Source organism: Apium graveolens, chromosome 8 (assembly GCF_009905375.1).
Source record: "Apium graveolens cultivar Ventura chromosome 8, ASM990537v1, whole genome shotgun sequence".
Lineage (NCBI taxonomy): Eukaryota > Viridiplantae > Streptophyta > Magnoliopsida > Apiales > Apiaceae > Apium > Apium graveolens.
In genome coordinates this window covers 238,990,637-239,010,839 of record NC_133654.1, presented here as the reverse complement: position 1 = coordinate 239,010,839, position 20,203 = coordinate 238,990,637, and the positions used below count along the sequence as shown (strand labels likewise).

Sequence of the window (20,203 nt, the reverse complement as noted above, 5' to 3'; positions counted from 1 at the left end):
AGTCTCATACCATGCTCTAGGAGCTTGCTTAAGTCCATAAAGTGCTTTATCAAGCCTGTAGACATAATCTGGATGTTTGGAATCTACAAAGCCTGGAGGTTGTTCAACATATACTTCCTCTTCCAATTCTCCATTGAGAAAAGCACTTTTCACATCCATTTGAAAGACAGTAAACTTTTTGTGAGCAGCATAAGCCATGAATATCCTTATGGCTTCTAACCTAGCAACTGGCGCAAATGTTTCATCATAGTCAATTCCCTCCTGTTGAGAATATCCTTTTGCAACCAGCCTTGCCTTGTTCCTTACAATTATGCCATCACTGTCAGTTTTGTTTCTGAATACCCACTTTGTACCAACAACCGATCTATTCTTAGGTCTTGGCACTAAGGTCCAGACTTTGTTTCTTTCAAATTCATTCAACTCTTCCTGCATTGCTTGCACCCAATCAGCATCTTGAAGAGCTTCTTCCACTTTCTTTGGCTCAGACTGAGAGAGAAAAGAATTGTAAAGACATTCATTTGAAGTACCTGTTCTAGTTCTGACACCTGCCTCAGGATTTCCAATTATCAAATCAGGTGTATGTGATTTTGTCCACTTCCTTGCAGATGGAATATTTTCTCTAGAACTGGATGCTCCCCCATGATTCATGCTGTCTTCGGTTTCATTTTCTGATGCTCCCCCTGAAACTATGCTCTCTGAGTTGGATCCTTCAGCATTTAGATTTTCAGTACTGTCAGTACTTGGCTTATCAGAACTTGACGAATCAGAATTTGAAGAGCCAGATGTATGTTCTGATGCTTCTTGAGATGCATAATATCTTGAGTATGCTCCCCCTGCATTGGTGCATCTTCCTTTGACGTAGTCACCACAGTTTCAATAACATCAGAGTTTAATCCATCAGAATTTACAGTATCAGGACTTAGACTGTCAGGACTTGAGGTATCAGAATATGAATCTTCATTTTCAAATCTCAGCTGATCATGATCAATGCAATCTTCAAGTCCAGTGATCTTCTTGTCATCAAAAGAGACATTGATAGATTCCATGACCACTTTTGTTCTCAAATTATAGACTCTGAAGGCTTTTGTAGAAAGTGGATATCCAACAAAGATTCCCTCATCAGCTTTTAGATCAAACTTGGATAGCTGTTCAGGATGAGTCTTGAGAACAAAACACTTACATCCAAATACATGAAAGTATTTGAGATTTGGCTTCTTGTTCTTCACCATCTCATATGGTGTTTTTCCATGCTTGTTAATGAGTGTTGCATTTTGAGTAAAACAAGCAGTCTGCACAGCTTCAGCCCAGAAATAGGTTGGAAGCTTTGCTTCTTCAAGCATTGTTCGTGCAGCTTCAATGAGAGTTCTATTCTTCCTTTCAACAACTCCATTTTGCTGTGGAGTTCCAGGAGCAGAAAATTCCTGCTTTATTCCATGATTTTTGCAGAACTCTTCCATTATCAGATTCTTGAATTCAGTGCCATTATCACTCCTCAAAATTTTCACAGAATCTTTGATCAATTTATCCAGATGTTTGACATGATCAATCAGGATAGATGCAGTTTCACTTTTTGTGTGCAAGAAATACACCCATGTGTATCTGGTGAACTCATCTACTATGACCAACGCATATTTCTTCTTTGCAATAGACATGACATTCACTGGACCAAATAGATCAACATGAAGTAGATAATAAGGCTCAAGAATTGATGATTCAGTCTTGCTCTTGAACGAAGATTTTCTTTGTTTAGCCTTCTGACATGAGTCACAAAGACCATCAGGAACAAACACTGATTTTGGCAGTCCTCTCACAAGATCTTTCTTGATCAGTTCATTTATCTTGTTGAAGTTTAAATGAGAGAGTTTCTTGTGCCAATTCCAGCTTTCTTCAGTTGAGGCTCTACTCACTAAACAGATTGCAGAACCATCAGAACTTGTTGAAAGCTTAGCTTCATAAATGTTACCACGCCTGAATCCCTTCAGAATAATTTTTTCTTTAGATTTACTAACTATTTCACAATGTTCTGCAAAGAAATCAACATGATAACCTCTGTCACAGATTTGACTTATACTCAGTAAGTTGTGTTTAAGTCCTGAGACCAGAGCTACATCTTTAATGATGACATTCCCAAGATTGATATTGCCATATCCCAAAGTTTTTCCAATGTTGCCATCTCCATAAGAAACACTTGGGCCAGCTTTCTCCACAAAGTCTGATAGCAGGGCCTTATTTCCAGTCATATGTCCTGAACATCCACTGTCTAGAACTAAAATATTTTTCCTGTTGCCCTGCAATCAAAAAGACCACTAATTATTAGTTTTAAGGACCCAGACTTGCTTGGATCCTTTGGCCTTTTTAGGTTTGTTAACATTTGCAGCGGATTTAGCATCAGATTTTATGTTAACAGTTTTCTTATCAGAACTTATACTACCAGACTTTGAATCAGAACTTACACTAGAAGGAACAACAGAAACTTTCTTTAAAGAAGGTTTTATTTGATAATAAATATAGTACAAACTATGATATTCCTTACAAGTATAAATGGAATGCCATAAACTACCACAATGAAAACAAGGATTTTGTGGTTTGTATCTAACAGACTGACTCTTAACTCCTGATTTTGAAGAAAAGGAGTTAATATTCTTATTCTTCCTGCAAAAAGAAGCCAGATGGTTAGAACTTCCACAGTTATGACACGCTTTCCTAGGAGCATCAGGAACAGATTTATAGTTATTGCTTTTATTCACACCTTCCTTTCCATTCCTGTTTTTCCTAGGTGATTTTACCTTGTTTGCATTCTTAACATCTTTCAGCTTATGCTTAAGCTGCTTCTTTGTCATTAAGCCTATGTTAACTTCAGCTGACTTTTCCTGTTTTAGTTTGTCAGAAGCTAATTCCTTTTTAACTTCTGATTTCTCATTTTCAGATTTTTCAGTTACAAACTTAACAGGTTTTAACTTCGGCTTTTGCTTATCAACAGGCTTAATTTCTACAGTTCCTTTTTCATTTTTATTTTCTCCATAACCTAAGCCCTCTTTCCAGTTTCCACTGCTTAGCAAATTTTGAGTTGTTTTGCCAGAGTTAGTCCAAGTTCTGATAATCTCTCTCTCCTTTTCTAACTCAGTTTTTAGAGATTCATTCATTTTTAGCACTTCATCCCTAACATAAAAAGCATCATCTCTATCCTTCTGAGTTTGATGGAACATGACTAACTCTTTTTCTAAGAAATCATTTCTTTTCCTAAAAGCAAGATTTTCATAAGTTAATCTTTCACATGTTAAAGTTTGATCTCTATAACTAACAAACATGGTTTTAAGATATCTTCTCAACTCATTAATATCATCAGTATGAAAAGCATAAGTAGTCTGAGGTACCTTTGTTTCAGCAGCTTCAGAACTGCTCTCAGAACTTGATTTATCAGCATTTGCCATCAATGCATAGTTCTCCTCACTTTCAGAGTCTGAGGTGTCTGTCCAGCTTTTCTGCTTTGTGACAAGAGCTTTGCCTTTGTCACTCTTGGTCTTCTTGCAATCAGGAGATCTGTGGCCTTTCTCACCACAATTATAACATTTAACATTAGCGTAATCTCCTCTGTCAGACTTTCCTCCTCTTCCTTCAGATCTTCTGAAATTCTTCTTATCAGAACTTATGCCTTTCCTGGAAAACTTCTTTCCCTTCCTGAACTTCCTGTATGCAATCTTTGTGATTCCTTTCACCATAAGAGCACACAGCTTCATCATCTCCTCATCAGCATCAGTTTCAGGCAAGCTTTCAGAATCTGAGTCATCATCACTCTCAGAACTTGATGACTCAGTATTAGACTTTATGATAAGAGCTTTACCCTTGTCTTTCTTTGAGGAAGGTGGTTTGGGGGATTCCTCTTCAGCCTTGAGAGCAACTGTCCTTGACTTTCCTCCTTTCCTCTTGCTTCTTTGTTCCATCTCAAGTTCATGAGTCTTGAGCATTCCATAGATTTCATCAAGAGTTGTTTCATCAAGATTGTAGTTGTCTCTTATTGTTGTTGCCTTCAAATCCCAACATTCAGGAAGAGCTAACAGGAATTTAAGGTTTGTATCTTCAAGATCATACTCCTTATTAACCAATGACAAGTCATTCAAGAGTTTGACAAATCTATCATATACATCAGTCAATGACTCATTAGTCCTAGAGTCAAAGTGTTCATACTCTTGAGTGAGTATTGTCTTCCTGTTCTTCTTAACTGTTTCAGTTCCTTGACACCTTGTCTCCAGTGCATCCCATATCTCCTTAGCAGTCTTGCAGTTGATTACCCTGTTTGACATTACATTATCAATGGCACTATGCAATAAGTGTCGTACCTTGGCATCCTTAGCAATAGATGCTATATCTTCAGCAGTGTAATCACTCTTTTCCTTTGGTACGGTCTTTGCTGCTTCACCTGCAACTACAACAGCGAGCTTGGTAGGTTTGTGAGGCCCTTCCTTGATTCTATCAAGGTATTCTGGATCTGTTGCTTCCAGAAACATGGTCATCCTTACCTTCCATATGGGATATTCAGATGGTCTCAATATGGGAACTCTGATAGTCTCATATCGACTCTGAGTTGATGTCTTTGATGATTCCTCAGTTTTGGTAGGCTTAGTTGGAGTTTCTGTGTCAGACATGATTGTGTTTGGATCTTTAACTGTATGTGTGTTAACAGAAGGCTCTGATACCACTTGTTAGGTCACACTTTCACTGTAGAGGGGGTGAATACAGTGTTTATTACAATCAAATCAAACTTCAAGAACTTATGTAACAGAAAACAAACTTTATTGAAACAATAAACTCTGTTACAATCTGGAACTGTTATCTCTCAGTGATGAACAAAATATCACGAGAGCTGCTAGGGTTACAGTAAATAATATTCTCGATAATGATAACACTTATAGTGTAAACCCTATGTCTGTGTTTATATATTACACAGTTACAAGATAATCGCTAATTGATATGGAATATAATTCTGCTTCCTAATATATATCAATCAGATATCTTTCCTTCCAAGTATTCCATTCTTTACGGAATTCCTTCTTCATGCATATCTCTTCTTATGTTTATCTTGATCTTCTTAACTTTAATCAGCTACTGTCCTTATCTGATCGTCCTTCAGCACTTAAGTTCTGATATCTATCTCCTGATGCTTATCTCCTGATAACATAAGTACTGATATCCCTTAAGTTCTGACGTCCAGTATAAGTACTGATCAGTTAAGTACTGATTTGTTCTGTTCAAATAAGATCTGAAATCTAAACATAAAACATATTAGCCATGACATTATCAAATATATCTAACAGGGTCTTATGGGCTTACCAAACGACTCCTCGATCTTCTACATGGGAAACCCCCTTTAGACTAGCTTATGGAACAGATGCCTTGGTACTAGTGGAAGTGTGCTTAGAATCTTACCGAACAGACGTCTACAATGTGGAAGCCAATTAATTTGGCATGAGAGCGAATGCAGACCTCTTAAAAGAAGAAAGAGAAGCGGCTCACTAAAGAAATATGAAGACCGGAAGATGCCAAATGTCGGCTCTCGAAGAATATTCCAAGGCAAGAATACCCTGAAGGAAGTTCTTGCCAAGAAACACCTTATCTTCCATCTTTAAACCCAACTGGAAGGGATAGAAGATTGGAATATGCCAAAGGTCGACTCCCGAAGAATATTTTAAGGGAAGAATACCCCGAAGGAAGTTCTTACCAAGAAACACCTCACATACCATATTTAAACCCATAAAACACCTAGACAAACAAAACCCAGACAAACATAACCCTAAAACAACAAACCCAGAAAAAAGAGAGAGACCAGACCATTATACTACTCCCAAAAACTCAACTTACAAAAAAATTAAAAAGTAAAAACATGCAAACTCGAGAAAAGCATTCTAAAAAGGAGAAATTTAAGTACATTACTTACTGATTTCAAGATAATGCTAGAGAGAGATGGGATGATCTAGATAAGTAGAATTGACGCTACCCGTCTTGATAAAATCCAAAGAATTTTGAGAAAAGTTTTACCAGTGCTTGAGTGTGTTTTGTTGGGACTTGGATGAAAAAAATGAAAGGAAAATGACTGACAATACTTATATAGGCGCCCAAAAACGTTTAGGTACCAAAAAACCGTCCCTAGGCATTTTTGAAAATCAACGGCCCAGATGGAGACGGTTAGGATTCAAGGGCCACGATGAGATCATGAATCTCGATAGTGGGACTACTGTCATCATCAATAAGCCCCCACTTCCCCATAACGATGATACGTGTCTAACCACGTCTAAACCACCGATTGAAGGGTGCCCTAGGGTTCATACCCAAACATGGTCTAAAGCTTATTGTCATCCTCCTTACCAAGGGGCTGAACGAAAAAATGGACATGTTAGCTATAGGCCCAATAAGACTCAATGAACGAAGGCCCAACCTCCGGAAGGACCCTTGGGCCGAAGGCACACCAAACGGAAAGCCTGAAGGCCCAATATTTTATCCTACTGTTGGGAGACTATCAGAATCAAAATGCCCCCCTTGCTTCTTCTAACGTTCGTTAGTATCTTTAGCATAATGGACGTACATTAATCAAAGATTTAGAGAGTATCACTAAAAGTTAGAAGTAAGAAACACACAATTCTCTACGCACTCAAACACTCTCCACTTTCTTGTATTCACAAACAACATATTTCTACATTCAGATTACTGATTCTCACGCCGGAGGTGAATCAGGGGACAAACCCTCACATTCTCTTCCTTTTCAGGTCATAATCGAAGAATATTCTTGAAGACTGAAGGGTGTTCTTGCATCTGTAAAAATCCGGGCGTAATAATTCTTTTCAAATCAAAATCTTAACATGTATCGATATGCGGATAATATTAAGATCTGTAACTAGGCCGACCAAATTAATATATATTATCTTCATGACCTTCATCTGCATGGTGGCTTTTATATATTGTGGATATATTAGAGCCTAAAATCAATGGCTTAAGTATGCGCAATCGCTAGTTATCCAAACAAAAATATAACAAGTTTGACTACATTATAACGGGAACGTACGTACAGACAAAGTAGGCAGGTGGAAATTGTAACACATTTAATCGTCGGTGCGAGTTGGATTCATTAGAAATGAATTAGTATTAAGAATACATTATTAGTAACAATTAAGTTAAATGTGATAAGAACAAGTACTATAAAAAGTTAATTATCGAAAATTTAGTTATCTAATAATTAAATATTTTGATCTCATTATCAACATTATGTGTGCACATATCTGCTGATTTATAGGGTGTGCCCTACCTGTAAAAGTACTGTAATCAGATAAAAAAAACTTCGTCAAAAAAAACAGAAAAAAACTAAATATCGAAAGTTTAATTATCTTATAATATAAGAATTGACTTAAAATTAATTTTTACAAGGATACGGGTCCCACACACGTGTGTGTCACTTTGTTGCCGTGTAGGAAATATAAGAGATTGTTTATCTAACACCTATTCAGGATATCTGATATATGTTTTAAGTCTCCAAATTATTCTTTTAGTTTTTGTTAAAATTAATAATGAAAACTAAAATATAGTTTCAATCCGAATCCTTAAAAATATAAATCTAATATTTTAAATATATTGTGCGTTAGAGTATCCTTAATTACCTGACGCTCTCTGTGTCAAAAACCAAAATTCAACTTTCAAATAGATATAAAAATTAAATGTCTTTTTTTCTTAAAAGATAACAAAACAGCTAGTATTTGCTCTAGAATGCTGTTAATTTAAATAATATTTTCAAAATCAATTAAATATGAACATGATTGAGACAACTTGACACCCGGGTTGGATTGTTTGAACATCGCCCATCCGGTGTACATGATTGACCTTTCAACTCAGAGCTATACTGAATGCTTTCTAGAATTTAATTTATAAAATTTCAACAAACACTGCACTATCTTTATTTTTATTAGATTCTTATCGTTTTGTAAGCTTTTAACAGTTACACATGCAATATTTTAATATACATCAGCGTCTCAACAGTCAAGGGCTCGCACTATAAATAGATGCTCTTGGTGCTCTACTATCATCACATCAATCCCTTACAGTATAAACCTCCAGATCTTTCTGCTATCTATTTTCGAGTTCTAATCTTTACAAGCCATTCATTTCTTGAAATCATGGGCGTTCAGAGCCATGTTCTTGAACTCACCTCCTCAGTCTCAGCTGAGAAAATATTCCAGGGCTTTGTCATTGATGTTGACACAGTCCTTCCCAAGGCTGCCCCTGGAGCTTACAAGAGTGTCGAAATCAAGGGAGATGGTGGACCTGGAACTACAAAAATAATTACTCTTCCCGATGGTTAGTCTCTTCATTATCTTTATTTATTTATCTGCTGTCTAACATCACATTATATCTAGTCTCTGAGCATTTAATTGAATTCTACATGTGTTCCTCAATACGCAGGTGGCCCGATTACCACAATGACCCTTAGAGTTGATGCAGTTAACAAGGAGGCATTGACATTTGATTACAGCGTGATCGATGGAGACATCCTCTTGGGATTTATCGAATCTATTGAAAACCATGTTGTACTAGTGCCAACTGCTGATGGAGGAAGCATTTGCAAGACCACTGCCATCTTCCACACCAAAGGTGATGCTGTGGTTCCAGAAGAGAACATCAAGTATGCCAATGAGCAGAACACTGCTCTTTTCAAGGCTCTCGAGGCCTATCTCATTGCAAACTAAGTTCAAATGTCTTGCAAAGTTACAATAATGTCACTGTTCAGTTTGTGTGACGACAGAGTTGAGAGTTTTTATATGTGTTTTGAATTCTGTTATTATATGTACATGCAACCTCGTTTGGGGATGTCATTGATGTTTTTTTTAACCAATAAAGACCGAATCGGATACTGCTATATATTGATTTCCCGTTTGTTTACGTCTATCAATTATCACCTGAGTATTTCTAAAACATGAGTGAGACAGTGAATGATATATGAAACATTGCATGTCACCAATTAGAAAGATCTAATTAACTGTGTTAAAATTTGTACGATTTCCGTTATTTGAAAACATGAGTGAGAATTTTCAAGTTTGGTAACTGCGATTAATAAGCAGTTGAGATTTCTTAGATTCATGATATTTACTCTCAACTTCTAACGCTTCATAATCTAACTAAGAAACTCAAATAGGTTAAGATTCCTACCTGGGCACTCTGAAAATATTTACCAACTATCTCCTGATTTAATAACCGCAAGTATGACTTATTCCAACTGCTGGTTTCATTGTCCCCACTGCAAAAGTAAACCTGGAAATTATACCGTTTAAACTTTAATGAATATTAAAACTGTGTACTACTCAGCTTTAAACTTTATCTCTCGTCGGCACCATTAGAATCTCGGCTAAATTTAACCACACAAAATCGGTCGAATTTAATCTATTTATACTATAACTAGTTGTTCTTAATCAAATTTGACAGAAATTACGACAATTATTTTGGGCTGATTGAATTTAATATGACCGTCATATTTATGTAAATTCGACCGGTTATTGTTTTGGGCCGGCCAAAATTAATATGACCGTCGTATTTAATTTTGATGCCATCGGTCCTCAGCAATACCTCTCCGTTAAATTTAGTGTAATCTGATTTTTGACTTAGTAATTCAAATTTTCATTGAAAATTTGAATGTCATGCCGATTTACACTAAATAAAACTGTCATCGCTAATTAATTAAAAATGACTATCCTTTGTTGTTAATTAAATACGATTGGTCATGGTTGAAAATTAAAAATGATCAAAAAATATCATTCGTTAAATTCGAGTGCTCCTAGCTGAATATTTTTTGTAATCTTTCTTGAGTGTAAATTAAATTCGACCAATTTTTGTTGAAATATTTTTACGAACGACTTTGGAGGAAAACAATTTCAACTCGACCGTTGTTGATTAAACCTCAAATATGACTGAGTTAAGTTGTTTGTAAAAATGACCAATTTATGTTGAAAAAATATTTTTAATAGTATGTTAGTTCAAATTTCTTATTCTCTCCGATATTGATTTATTATTATCAAATTTTCTTATTTAATGCTACACAATATTTACAAAAGGGAATTTTAAGTTCCAAATCGTTCATAGATTCACCAGTTGATATTAGCATTAATTACCATTGTCACAAATTTTGATTATCAAGTTAAGATAAACAGAAAACACAAGGCCTAAAGGAGCAGAGAGGAAACAGTTTCGTGACGGACAATTTCCGCATCGACTCCAGCTTCTTCATTATTGCTGGTGTTGTCCTGATCCCCCGTATCATTCCCCACACAACATTCTCCAAAGTTACTACAATTAAATAGGCATTAACACAACATATTAAATCCCGAGACTCGTGGGTCACACAAAACGCATAATTTGATCAACTATAATTACAAGTTACTTGACAATTAATCTACAATTACAAGTCAAATAACAATCAATCTCAAATATATTATACATTACAATCACTTCATAATTAATCGAAAATAATTATTAAAATATTCATACATTCACATATACAGTAAAACCTCTGTAAATTAATACTCGATTAATTAATAATCTCTCTAAATTAATAATTTTGTCCGGTCCCGACTTGGGTCAGTTCAAAAAATGATTAATTTCGATAAGATAATAAGATAATAATTTTTTTGAAAACCCTGTATAAAAATATGGTCCCAATAAAACTATAAATTAATAATTCCCTTATATTCATAAAAATATAGCTATTACATCTTTGTAAAATATGATTCAATTGTAGTTTACTTTTTCATATAATTTAAATCAACATGAAGCTCATCCCTAATCTTCCTTATTGCATCCAAAAGCTCGGGTGTGGTGCTTTCATGTTGCATCAAAAAGTTATTAAGCATTTTTGATGCCTTGAGTGCTTCTTTACGTGTAACCGGCTCCAACGGTGTTGTATCGTCTTCAAGATCATCTTCAACACTATTTTCAAGGATGGTGTTTGCAATCTCTTCTATACTCACATAATGCTTTTCTTGCTTCATCCGTCATTGTTGATTTTGTGACACCTTTTAGATGAGAAGCCATTGTTTTGTTTGTATAATTTTTCCCCTAATCTAGTATATACAGTATATATAATATATTTTATGACTACACATACATTGAATACTTTCTATGTAAAATACAATGAATTAAATTAATTCATGTACTTTGAATTTTTCTAATATTCATTGAATATTTTCTATGTAAAATACAATGAATTTAACTTATACACTACATGGACTTTGAATCTAATATATTGTACATTACATTGACTTTCTAAATTCATATACATTGAATTAATTGAATTAAGTATAAAATATAAATTGTACAATTCATTTTATTTAAATTTATGTGAATAAAAATTTAATCAAAAGTTAATTTTGTTTGCTACCGAAAATTCTCTATAAATTAATAATTATTAATTTATCGATTAATTAATACCTCTCTAAATTAATAGAATTCTCCGGTCCCAACTATATTAATTTATAGAGGTTTTACTGTAATCGGCAACTATAATTAGACCAACTAATCGACCATACAATCAACAATCATTTAAAAAAATATACATACTCATACATTCTAATTAATATTTATTATATGGGTAGAGTAATTTTTATTTTATTGTCTTGTACTTGGCATATTTTTTAAGCTCCGTCGTATTTGTCATTTTTAGACCTTGTTCTAAAGAGTAATAACCCTATAGGATATCAGCTAAATTTAGATATACACAAAAATCCCGGGCCCAAAAATCTGGCGCAGACCGATTTGGTCAAAGCCTGGTCAAACCCGACCCGGTTTAAACCCGACCTGGTCCCGGCCCGGGCTTAGGGTCTCGACGGGCCCTATATTTTTAGGCAAAGTCCGGCCCGGCCCGGTTAAAAACCCGGGTTTCGGCCTGGCCCGATCTTTGGACCGGCCCGATTAAAAACCCGAAAAAACTCGGTTAAAATCTGATTATTCTAATGTATTTTCTTATATATTTATGAATTCACATTTATTATAATTATAAATAATAATTAAAACATATATATATATATATTTATTTACATATTTGTAAATAATAATATTATTTATATATACTTTATTGCATAAATAATGAAAGAAGATATAGTAAGTACACTATAGATTAGGGATGACAAAATAATCCGATCCGACGGATACCCGATCCGAAAACCGAAATTTTGGATTTACCGAACCCGATTTTTTAGATTTGGATTTGGATATGGCTTTAATTTTTAAACCCGAAAATTTCTGGATTTGGATTTGGATATTAGGTTTACCGATCCGATACTCGATTCGAAATACGAAACTTTATCCGAATCCGAAATCCGAAAAAACCCCGAATTATTATATATATTAATTATATATATATATAATATTAGAATTTTATATATTACACATTATAATATTATAATATATATATTAATAATATAAATTATACATATTATTATATAATTTTAGAACATATATTTTTATATTTATGTTAAAAATTAACTAATTAATAAAGTTTAATTAAATATAATTATTCAATCATCTTAACGGATGATAAGATTTATAAGTTTCACAAAACATGTTTTAGTAATAAATCTCAAGAACCGAGTATCAACTGTGTTGATTTTTTAAATATTAGCTATACATATAATAACACAATTAATAATGTGGTGTAGTGGTTGAAGATGACACGTTAATTTTTTTTCTCTACAAGTCGCGTGTTCGATTCCAAGCACTTGCAATATCAATAATTATACAAATTTTCAGATTTCGGGTTTGGGTTTCGGGTTTGGGTTTGGGTTTCGGGTTTGGGTATAAATATCCAATTCAAAAAAAATTCGGGTTTCGGGTATACCCGAATCCGATCCGAAATTCAATGGATCGGGTTCAGATATTCATTTTCGTGTATTTTTCGGGTTCGGGTCAGATTCAGGTATGGATACAATTTTCAGGTTTGGATATGGATTCTGCAATACCCGATCCGACCCGATTGTCATCCCTAATATATATATATATATATATATATATATTTGGATAACAATGATAAAACATATTATTCTATAAACAAGTTTATTTTTACTGAACTTAAATGTTCTCAACGAAGTAATGTTTTCATAAAATAACCCATGTAAACTAATATATTTTTGTGATGATCTAGTTGCTAACATATGTAGTCTTCGAAATATCTAATAAAACTCGATCCGATTAAATTAGAAAAAGCCCGGCCCGATCCGATCCGGCCCGAATAAAAGCCCCGTTAGGCCCGCCTCGAGGGCCCAAACAGGCTATGATATTTTCGGAAAGCCCGGCCCGGCCCGGTCAAAGTCAATGCCCGAAAAGCCCGGCCCGGTCAAAGCCCGGGCTTTTCAGGGCCCGGTCAAAGCCCGACCCGTTGGGTCTTTTGTGCATCTCTAGCTAAATTCGACTGCAGAAAATCGGTCTACTAGCCGATAATTCGTAACTCGAATTTTTAAGTCAATTATTTGAATTTGACTAGTCGAGCAACATGACAATGTTACAAACATCATCAATTTGTTGAACTTGGAAGTCTATCATTTGAATCGGGTTAGCCGAGCAACTTGACACCAATGCTACAAACATCATCAATTTAAATAGACACCAAATCAATATTATCAAAATCATCTGCATATTTTTAAGTTTGTTTAAATAGAAACAATTACCTCTACAATGACCTTGTCATTGTTCTTCAAGATTAGGATACACAAACCAGTAGCTGCCCCTAAGTAATATTTATGGTTTGATTGCTGACTTGGGTCCAGAAAAGTTATTAAGAATATTGATCTGCTCGTCTATAATGGACGGTTTCACCTCACGCGTGGGTAAAGAACCATCCATTTTCCTGACTTCATCCAAGATTTTTGATATCAATAAGTACATGTGATCATGAACAACTAATGATGTCGAGTCTTTCATTATTTTTTTAACACTTAAGTTGCATTATTTCATCACAGCATATCCGCCAAGGTTTCTTGGGGAAACAAAACAACCTTTCCCTTCATCATGGCTCGTACTTCAGCTAGCAAAATCATGTAATTACTTCGCTAAAATTTTCACTAGATACGGGGGATGTCGGTTCATCAGATGCCCACTTCAACTCAGATGACAATTCAGTTCGTACCTTTTTAATTTGTTTCCTACAATATAAAAGCTAAAGAAAAATATTTAAGTTCTAATTGACCACAAAGAAGAAGCATTGCATGTTGTTTACAAATTATTTACATTAAATAATAAGACACATTTAGCTCTGCTAGTTCAGTGGGGTCGTACACCACACATTTAGCTCTGCTAGTTCAGTGGGGTCGTACACCATAGATAGGCATCTCGCCTTTCTTTTATCTGTATTTATCAATTTCCTATCATATGGAAAATAAACAATAAACTGTTTTCTGTCAATATTTAAAAAAAAAAACAAATTCAACAATTTAAAAGATAGAATCATACTTCTCATCTCTATTCAAATTTTTTTGCCCCGCTTTGGGAGGTTAACTCGAGCATATTTCAGGCTTCCTGGCTAGCAATAACAATCGATCATGTTTCAAATTCTGGTGTTCCCCAATAATCACAAATTAAACTCTATCCGTGCGGCGAGAATTAATTAATGAGTCCTCAATGCTTCTCCCTTAATGTATAGTTCTTCTTCAGTATATCCACTCTCCAAGCAGTGATCCATATTTCCCACAAGTCGGCTCCTCTCAGCACCAAGATAATATTGGAAGTTTCGCCGGAGATGCGTTCTTACAACTTTATCCCCTTCTTCTTCAAAATATCCTTTTGAATAAATGTAATACTCCTTGTCAAAAGAAATGGTAAGTTTATAAAAATGGATGACGCTAATATATGTAGGCAATAGGTAGCCATTTTTTTAATAAAATTTAATTCAATATTATCATTACATGAATTACATACCAAACATTTTATTTATTTTTAGAAATCCTTAATTTGGATAATGCTATCATAAAGTACAGTGATAAGTTGTCTTTTGTTGGCAATAAAAAAATGATGTGATATAATGAACTATATCTAAAACATCACGTAAATTTCTACTTCCTCCGTCCCTAAATATATGTCTATTTTGACTTTTGACGGATCAACTTGACCAAACTTTGACTAAAATTTACACCTACTATATAATTGAAAAAATAATAAAAAATATATTATTGAAATGTGCATTTAGTCTATTTTAAAATGTAACTTTAATATTTTTAAAATTATCAATCGATAATTCATAATGTTAAGTCGAAAATTGGTCAATTTGACTATTAGAAAAATAAAAATGGACATATATTTAGGGATGAAAAGAGTTTATATTTTTGTCAAGTTTCTCAAAAAATTATAAACAACACAAAGTAAACATATTTAATGTTACGACACTAACAGTATAAACAAGGAAACGAAAGACGTATTTATTTATTTTAAAATTATTGATACATTTGCAGTACCAAGCTTCACGTGAATCTCATTTTGTCTAGACCATGTATCCATCCCATTTAATGCGAGCAATGTATGACATAGTTTTCTTTGGTTTAGCCTCCCTAAAACGGAAAAAATTCACAGAAGAATCAAATTCAACAATAGAAGTACTAATTACCAAGTATAAAAAACTTGAGGAATGTATAGATTGATTTATTTTACCCAATTTTGTTCGTAAGAAAGTAAACAGCTGGCCTTGCATCCTTCGCTGGTTTCATCGGGTAATCACATTCACAATAACTACGTCTTTTCCTCTCAAAAACAAGGTTCTGACTACTTTCGCCCACCTCGTAAGACCCTTCCCCGTGACTTTCTTCATCATTCAGTTTGTGTGATTCACCGCCAGTTTGCATCCTTCACTGGAATATGCATCATGTATATCATCATCTCTATAGCCGAAGTTTATAAAACTCACTCCGGCATCGTCCCATGACATATCGTTCTATCCGTGACAATCTCACTTAGTACATATCGTCCCCTCCTTGAAAATCTCACTTAGTATGCCATTGCATGATACAATATCGATGCAAATCAATTTGCACGCTAAAAGGATTCTTATAGTACTTATTCCCACAATCTTTGCACAGACATCTTATAAGCCCGTCGTCTCTTCTTTCAGATGTTCAATCACTACGGCATAGATTGGATTCCGCAACCCCAAGAAACCATTACTAAAGGCCAAAAAAGCGTTGCTAAAGGCCAAAAAAAGGCTTTGACGACTCTTTTTCGGGGTTGCAATTTTAGGCGTTGCCATAGAGTTTTTTGCAACCCCGGTGACACCCTATTGCAACCCTTGTTTATCCGTTACAGAAACGTGTTATTGCAACACCAATGGGGTTGTAATAGGTCTTGAAAAGTGTTACAATAGGGTTTGGGCTACCAGTACAATATTTGTGGGCCATATGTGGGGCCCTTTATCATCTATGGCAACACACCTATTGCAACACCTTTAATGTTGCAAAAAAGAATTTATGTGCATAATTTAGCACCCTATTGCAACGTACTAATAGGCTATTGCAACACCTGAACTGTAAAAAATTGAAATATACTTTTCAAATACTTGATTTCCCATAAATTTAACAACATTCATAACCAATTCAATTCATCCAACCAGTCATAACTACACATCCAACCATTACATTCTGTCCAACCAATAATTACAATCCATCACACCAAAATATAACTTAAGAAATACAAGTACTCTTGCTAAGAACTAAACGTGCAAGATAACGCAAAAGCATACAAGTCTTTAATCTTTCCTTTTGATACAACATATACAGTACATAAATCTGGTAGCCCTTTTAATACACAGAATATAGAGCATACTCACCACGGAATATAGAGCATACTCAACTGTCAACACCTAAGGTAACTCAACAAAGATTAGAATGGAGTTGGTAAGGTTTTTAATGCTGATAATCGCAAGTCTCGTCCTGGTTTTGCACAACTCCTGTGCTCATGCTGTTCATTACCAAGGTAACATCTAACTTCTACTAGCTAGAGCTTACTCCTCTTAGTCGTAGATACCTAAAAGATTGACGTAATATATCTTCAAATTTATTATTTCAGGAAGAAAACTGACAATTATAGGGATGAAACCGGCAGTGTTGCTCGTGCTTCAGCTTGCTATAATACAGATAAATATCATGGTAGCCAAGACTTTGGTATCTGCAGAAAAGTTCCAGTGATTCAGCTACTTTCACCAATGCCAGACACCTACATCATCTAACACCCCGTACATTTCAACATTTGCAGCAAAGTTGGTATCTGCAGGGACGTTCCAATGATTCAGCTACTTTCAGCTCATTTATTATAACACTTCATTTGTTTTTCCTTCAGTAACAGATACTATAGTTTATAGTTTATGATATAGATGTTCAAGATCAACAATAATTTGAGACTATTCTCCTTTCTGCTCAGAATAAAAGTATGATTTATATAACAAATGAATATCTAACTCAAAAAAAAATCTAACCAGGAGGCAAATTCGATATATTCAAAAATTCGATAAAGAACTGGAGCACCCTTTTAATATTTGTAACACACCTCGAACTTAAATACAGTAAAAATGTTCATGTCATGATAAAAAGAAATGTAGTAAAACATTAATAATAAAAGTAGAAGTGGTTTATGTGAGGATGAAACTAATCATACCAACTCAACTTCATTTGTACTCAATGAGGATACTGGTACTGCAAAATGTACGTCAGCAGAGAAAGAATTATGGATCTTAATGATGAAACTATCCGAAACTTCCATTTCCTGCATAAAGTATGAACATACCAGGTCACTCAAGAGTATCAACACAACTACAAAATACGAATAAACAGTTAACAATAGTAGTAGTTTTTATAAGCTTACCCTCATCAGTGAACTCGACAAATTCAAAGCGAAGAAGGGAATTTGGATCACCACAGATACGACAATCGACAACCTTGTATACAAAAAAAATATTTTGGGGATTTAATTAGGAATAATCCCCAAAATCAAATGCTTTTAGTCTTGAAAAATATAATCGAATTTTTTTGGCTATTACTTGATCAATTGGGTATTAGTTATTACTCAATCAATTACGAATTCACCACTGCCATCTTAAAAATCTGTAAAAAAAGAAAAAATAACAAAGTGAAGGAGAGGGAGAGAATGAAATACACAGAGCGAGATAGATAGACAGAGGGAGAGAGATACAAAATAATTACACACATATCAAGTGAGGATTATACCTTAAAATCAAAATCAAACTGAAAGTTCAAACCCTAATTGAACCTTGAATCCCAACTCACCTCGGACCATAATTTAGATGGAGAGACAAAGGTAGAAGACCTAATTTGGATAGAAAGAAAGAAGAATATAAGAGTCAGAGTGAGGTGTACTGATTCCCCCTTTTCGTTTTTGGCTCTCAATGAAAATTTCATTTGCTGCCTTATACAAGACTTAGCCGCCCTGCCCCAAACCCAAAATTCAACCACAAGGCCTAATATATTTAATTTTGCATAATTTAAATGATATTTTCAATATTTTAGTCTATAATATTTTTTAAATTGCACACATTATATTATTATAAATAATTTATTATAATTTATTTTCATAAATTCAAATCTATTACATACTTTGATTTTTTAATTAAAAAATTATTTTTGGAGAATTTAATCAATATTTTAAAATAATTATTGAAATTTATTTAATTAGTTTTAAACAAGTAAAAGAAATTTAATATTTATTAAATATTAAAAAATTAGTTATTTTGCGTATATTTAATTTCTACAAAAGTCCATAAATTAATTTATTAAAATCACTTTTAAAAAATTAATAATTTTGAGTTACATTAAAGAATATATTTCAATTATTATATCATTTCTATGTTTATTATCAATTAGTTAAATTAAAAAATCATCTTTAATCATCTATATCATTTTGGTAACACATTTTGACTATACCGCAACATCAAAAAATAGGGGTTGCGATAAACATGGGTTTAGAAGGCTATTATTACACTTTTGTTTGCAACCCTAGTGTGAACGGTTGCGGAATTCAATCTATGGCGTAGTGAATAGATAATTTAATGAAACTATCAACACCATCCTTATATTCTTTCGTCAAGTATCTTGCCTCATTAAATCGATTATGACTTATCCAATTACGATAGGATACCATCTACAAATACACACACATTGATATTCATCAAATGACACTAATGTTTGTACCAATTACACCATGAATAAATTCAAGTACTTGAATCATTCATACATAAACACATAAATTTTTATACTACTTATACTAATTAAAAAAACAATCACATATAAATTTGACAGACTGAAAAATAAAATATTACAATTTGTTGAATAAATGGTGATCAAATAGATGAAATATGGTGAAAATGGTAGAAGAATGAGAGAAAATGGTAAAAGGGGGAAGAAGATGAGAAGTGTGCGGTTACTGGAAAATGAATTGCAGTATGGTTGCCAAGGAGACGACTTATTTCGTCTTAAAGTAGTTGTAAATAAGGCGCGATTGATTTTGAGTGATATCGGTCGTATTAATTTGCAACTTACAGTGGTCAAATTTCAAATGCAACCGAATTTTGTCGAAATCAGTTTGTAACCGTCCTTGATCAAATTTAATTTTCATCTAATTTCAGTCAAATATGAAAATTCAACCGCTCCTGATTGAAAACAAGTAAAAACGACAGTTTAGATTTTCTTATAAGTTTTTTAATAAAAAAGTCATAATTTTGTATAGTATCTTGTAAATAAATATATTGATTTTTTTTAAAAAATTCCCAGACATTCTTTTATTTTCATAATGAAAACACCCATACGGCTGATTATTTAAAAAAATTGAAAAATTGTAAACTACAACCCTAAACCATACCATAAATCCGCCCGTAATGGTTGGCTCGGTTGGTTAAAGAGGGGATAACTATCCTCTTGATCACATGTTCGAATCACCACATGAGGAGAATTTATGATTATGCCTCCTGAGTCAAGTCTGCCGCTTAATTGCGGTTTACCTTGGTTCACGTGGTTTGTAGGCTATTGTCTGAGCCCGTAGGGTTTACCCAGTGCGCACCAGAAGGGTAGCGGCTGCGGGTTACCTACGATAAAAAAACCATACCATAAATCCTAAATATCTGATCCTTAAAATATATATCAACATATTGTAGAGTTATTTTGACAATCTATAAAGTTTATTTGTGTAATATCCC

General features: G+C 33.9%; 1 protein-coding gene across 1 annotated transcript; it reads left to right on the top strand.

The window, feature by feature from the left end:
- Nucleotides 1-8,064: 8,064 nt before the first annotated feature.
- Nucleotides 8,065-8,923, top strand: LOC141677543 (major allergen Api g 1, isoallergen 1-like). The gene is made up of 2 exons (XM_074483527.1): nt 8,065-8,337; nt 8,443-8,923. Exons 1-2 carry the CDS (start codon nt 8,157-8,159, stop codon nt 8,724-8,726), a joined length of 465 nt encoding a protein of 154 aa, XP_074339628.1. The 5' UTR covers nt 8,065-8,156; the 3' UTR covers nt 8,727-8,923.
- Nucleotides 8,924-20,203: the final 11,280 nt, after the last annotated feature.

Bases quoted from the DNA above. Each gene is read 5' to 3' on its own strand.
- LOC141677543 (XM_074483527.1), top strand. From the start codon at position 8,157: ATGGGCGTTCAGAGCCATGTTCTTGAACTCACCTCCTCAGTCTCAGCT. The intron at 8,338-8,442 runs GTTAGTCTCTTC...CTCAATACGCAG, and splicing joins AATAATTACTCTTCCCGATG to GTGGCCCGATTACCACAATG.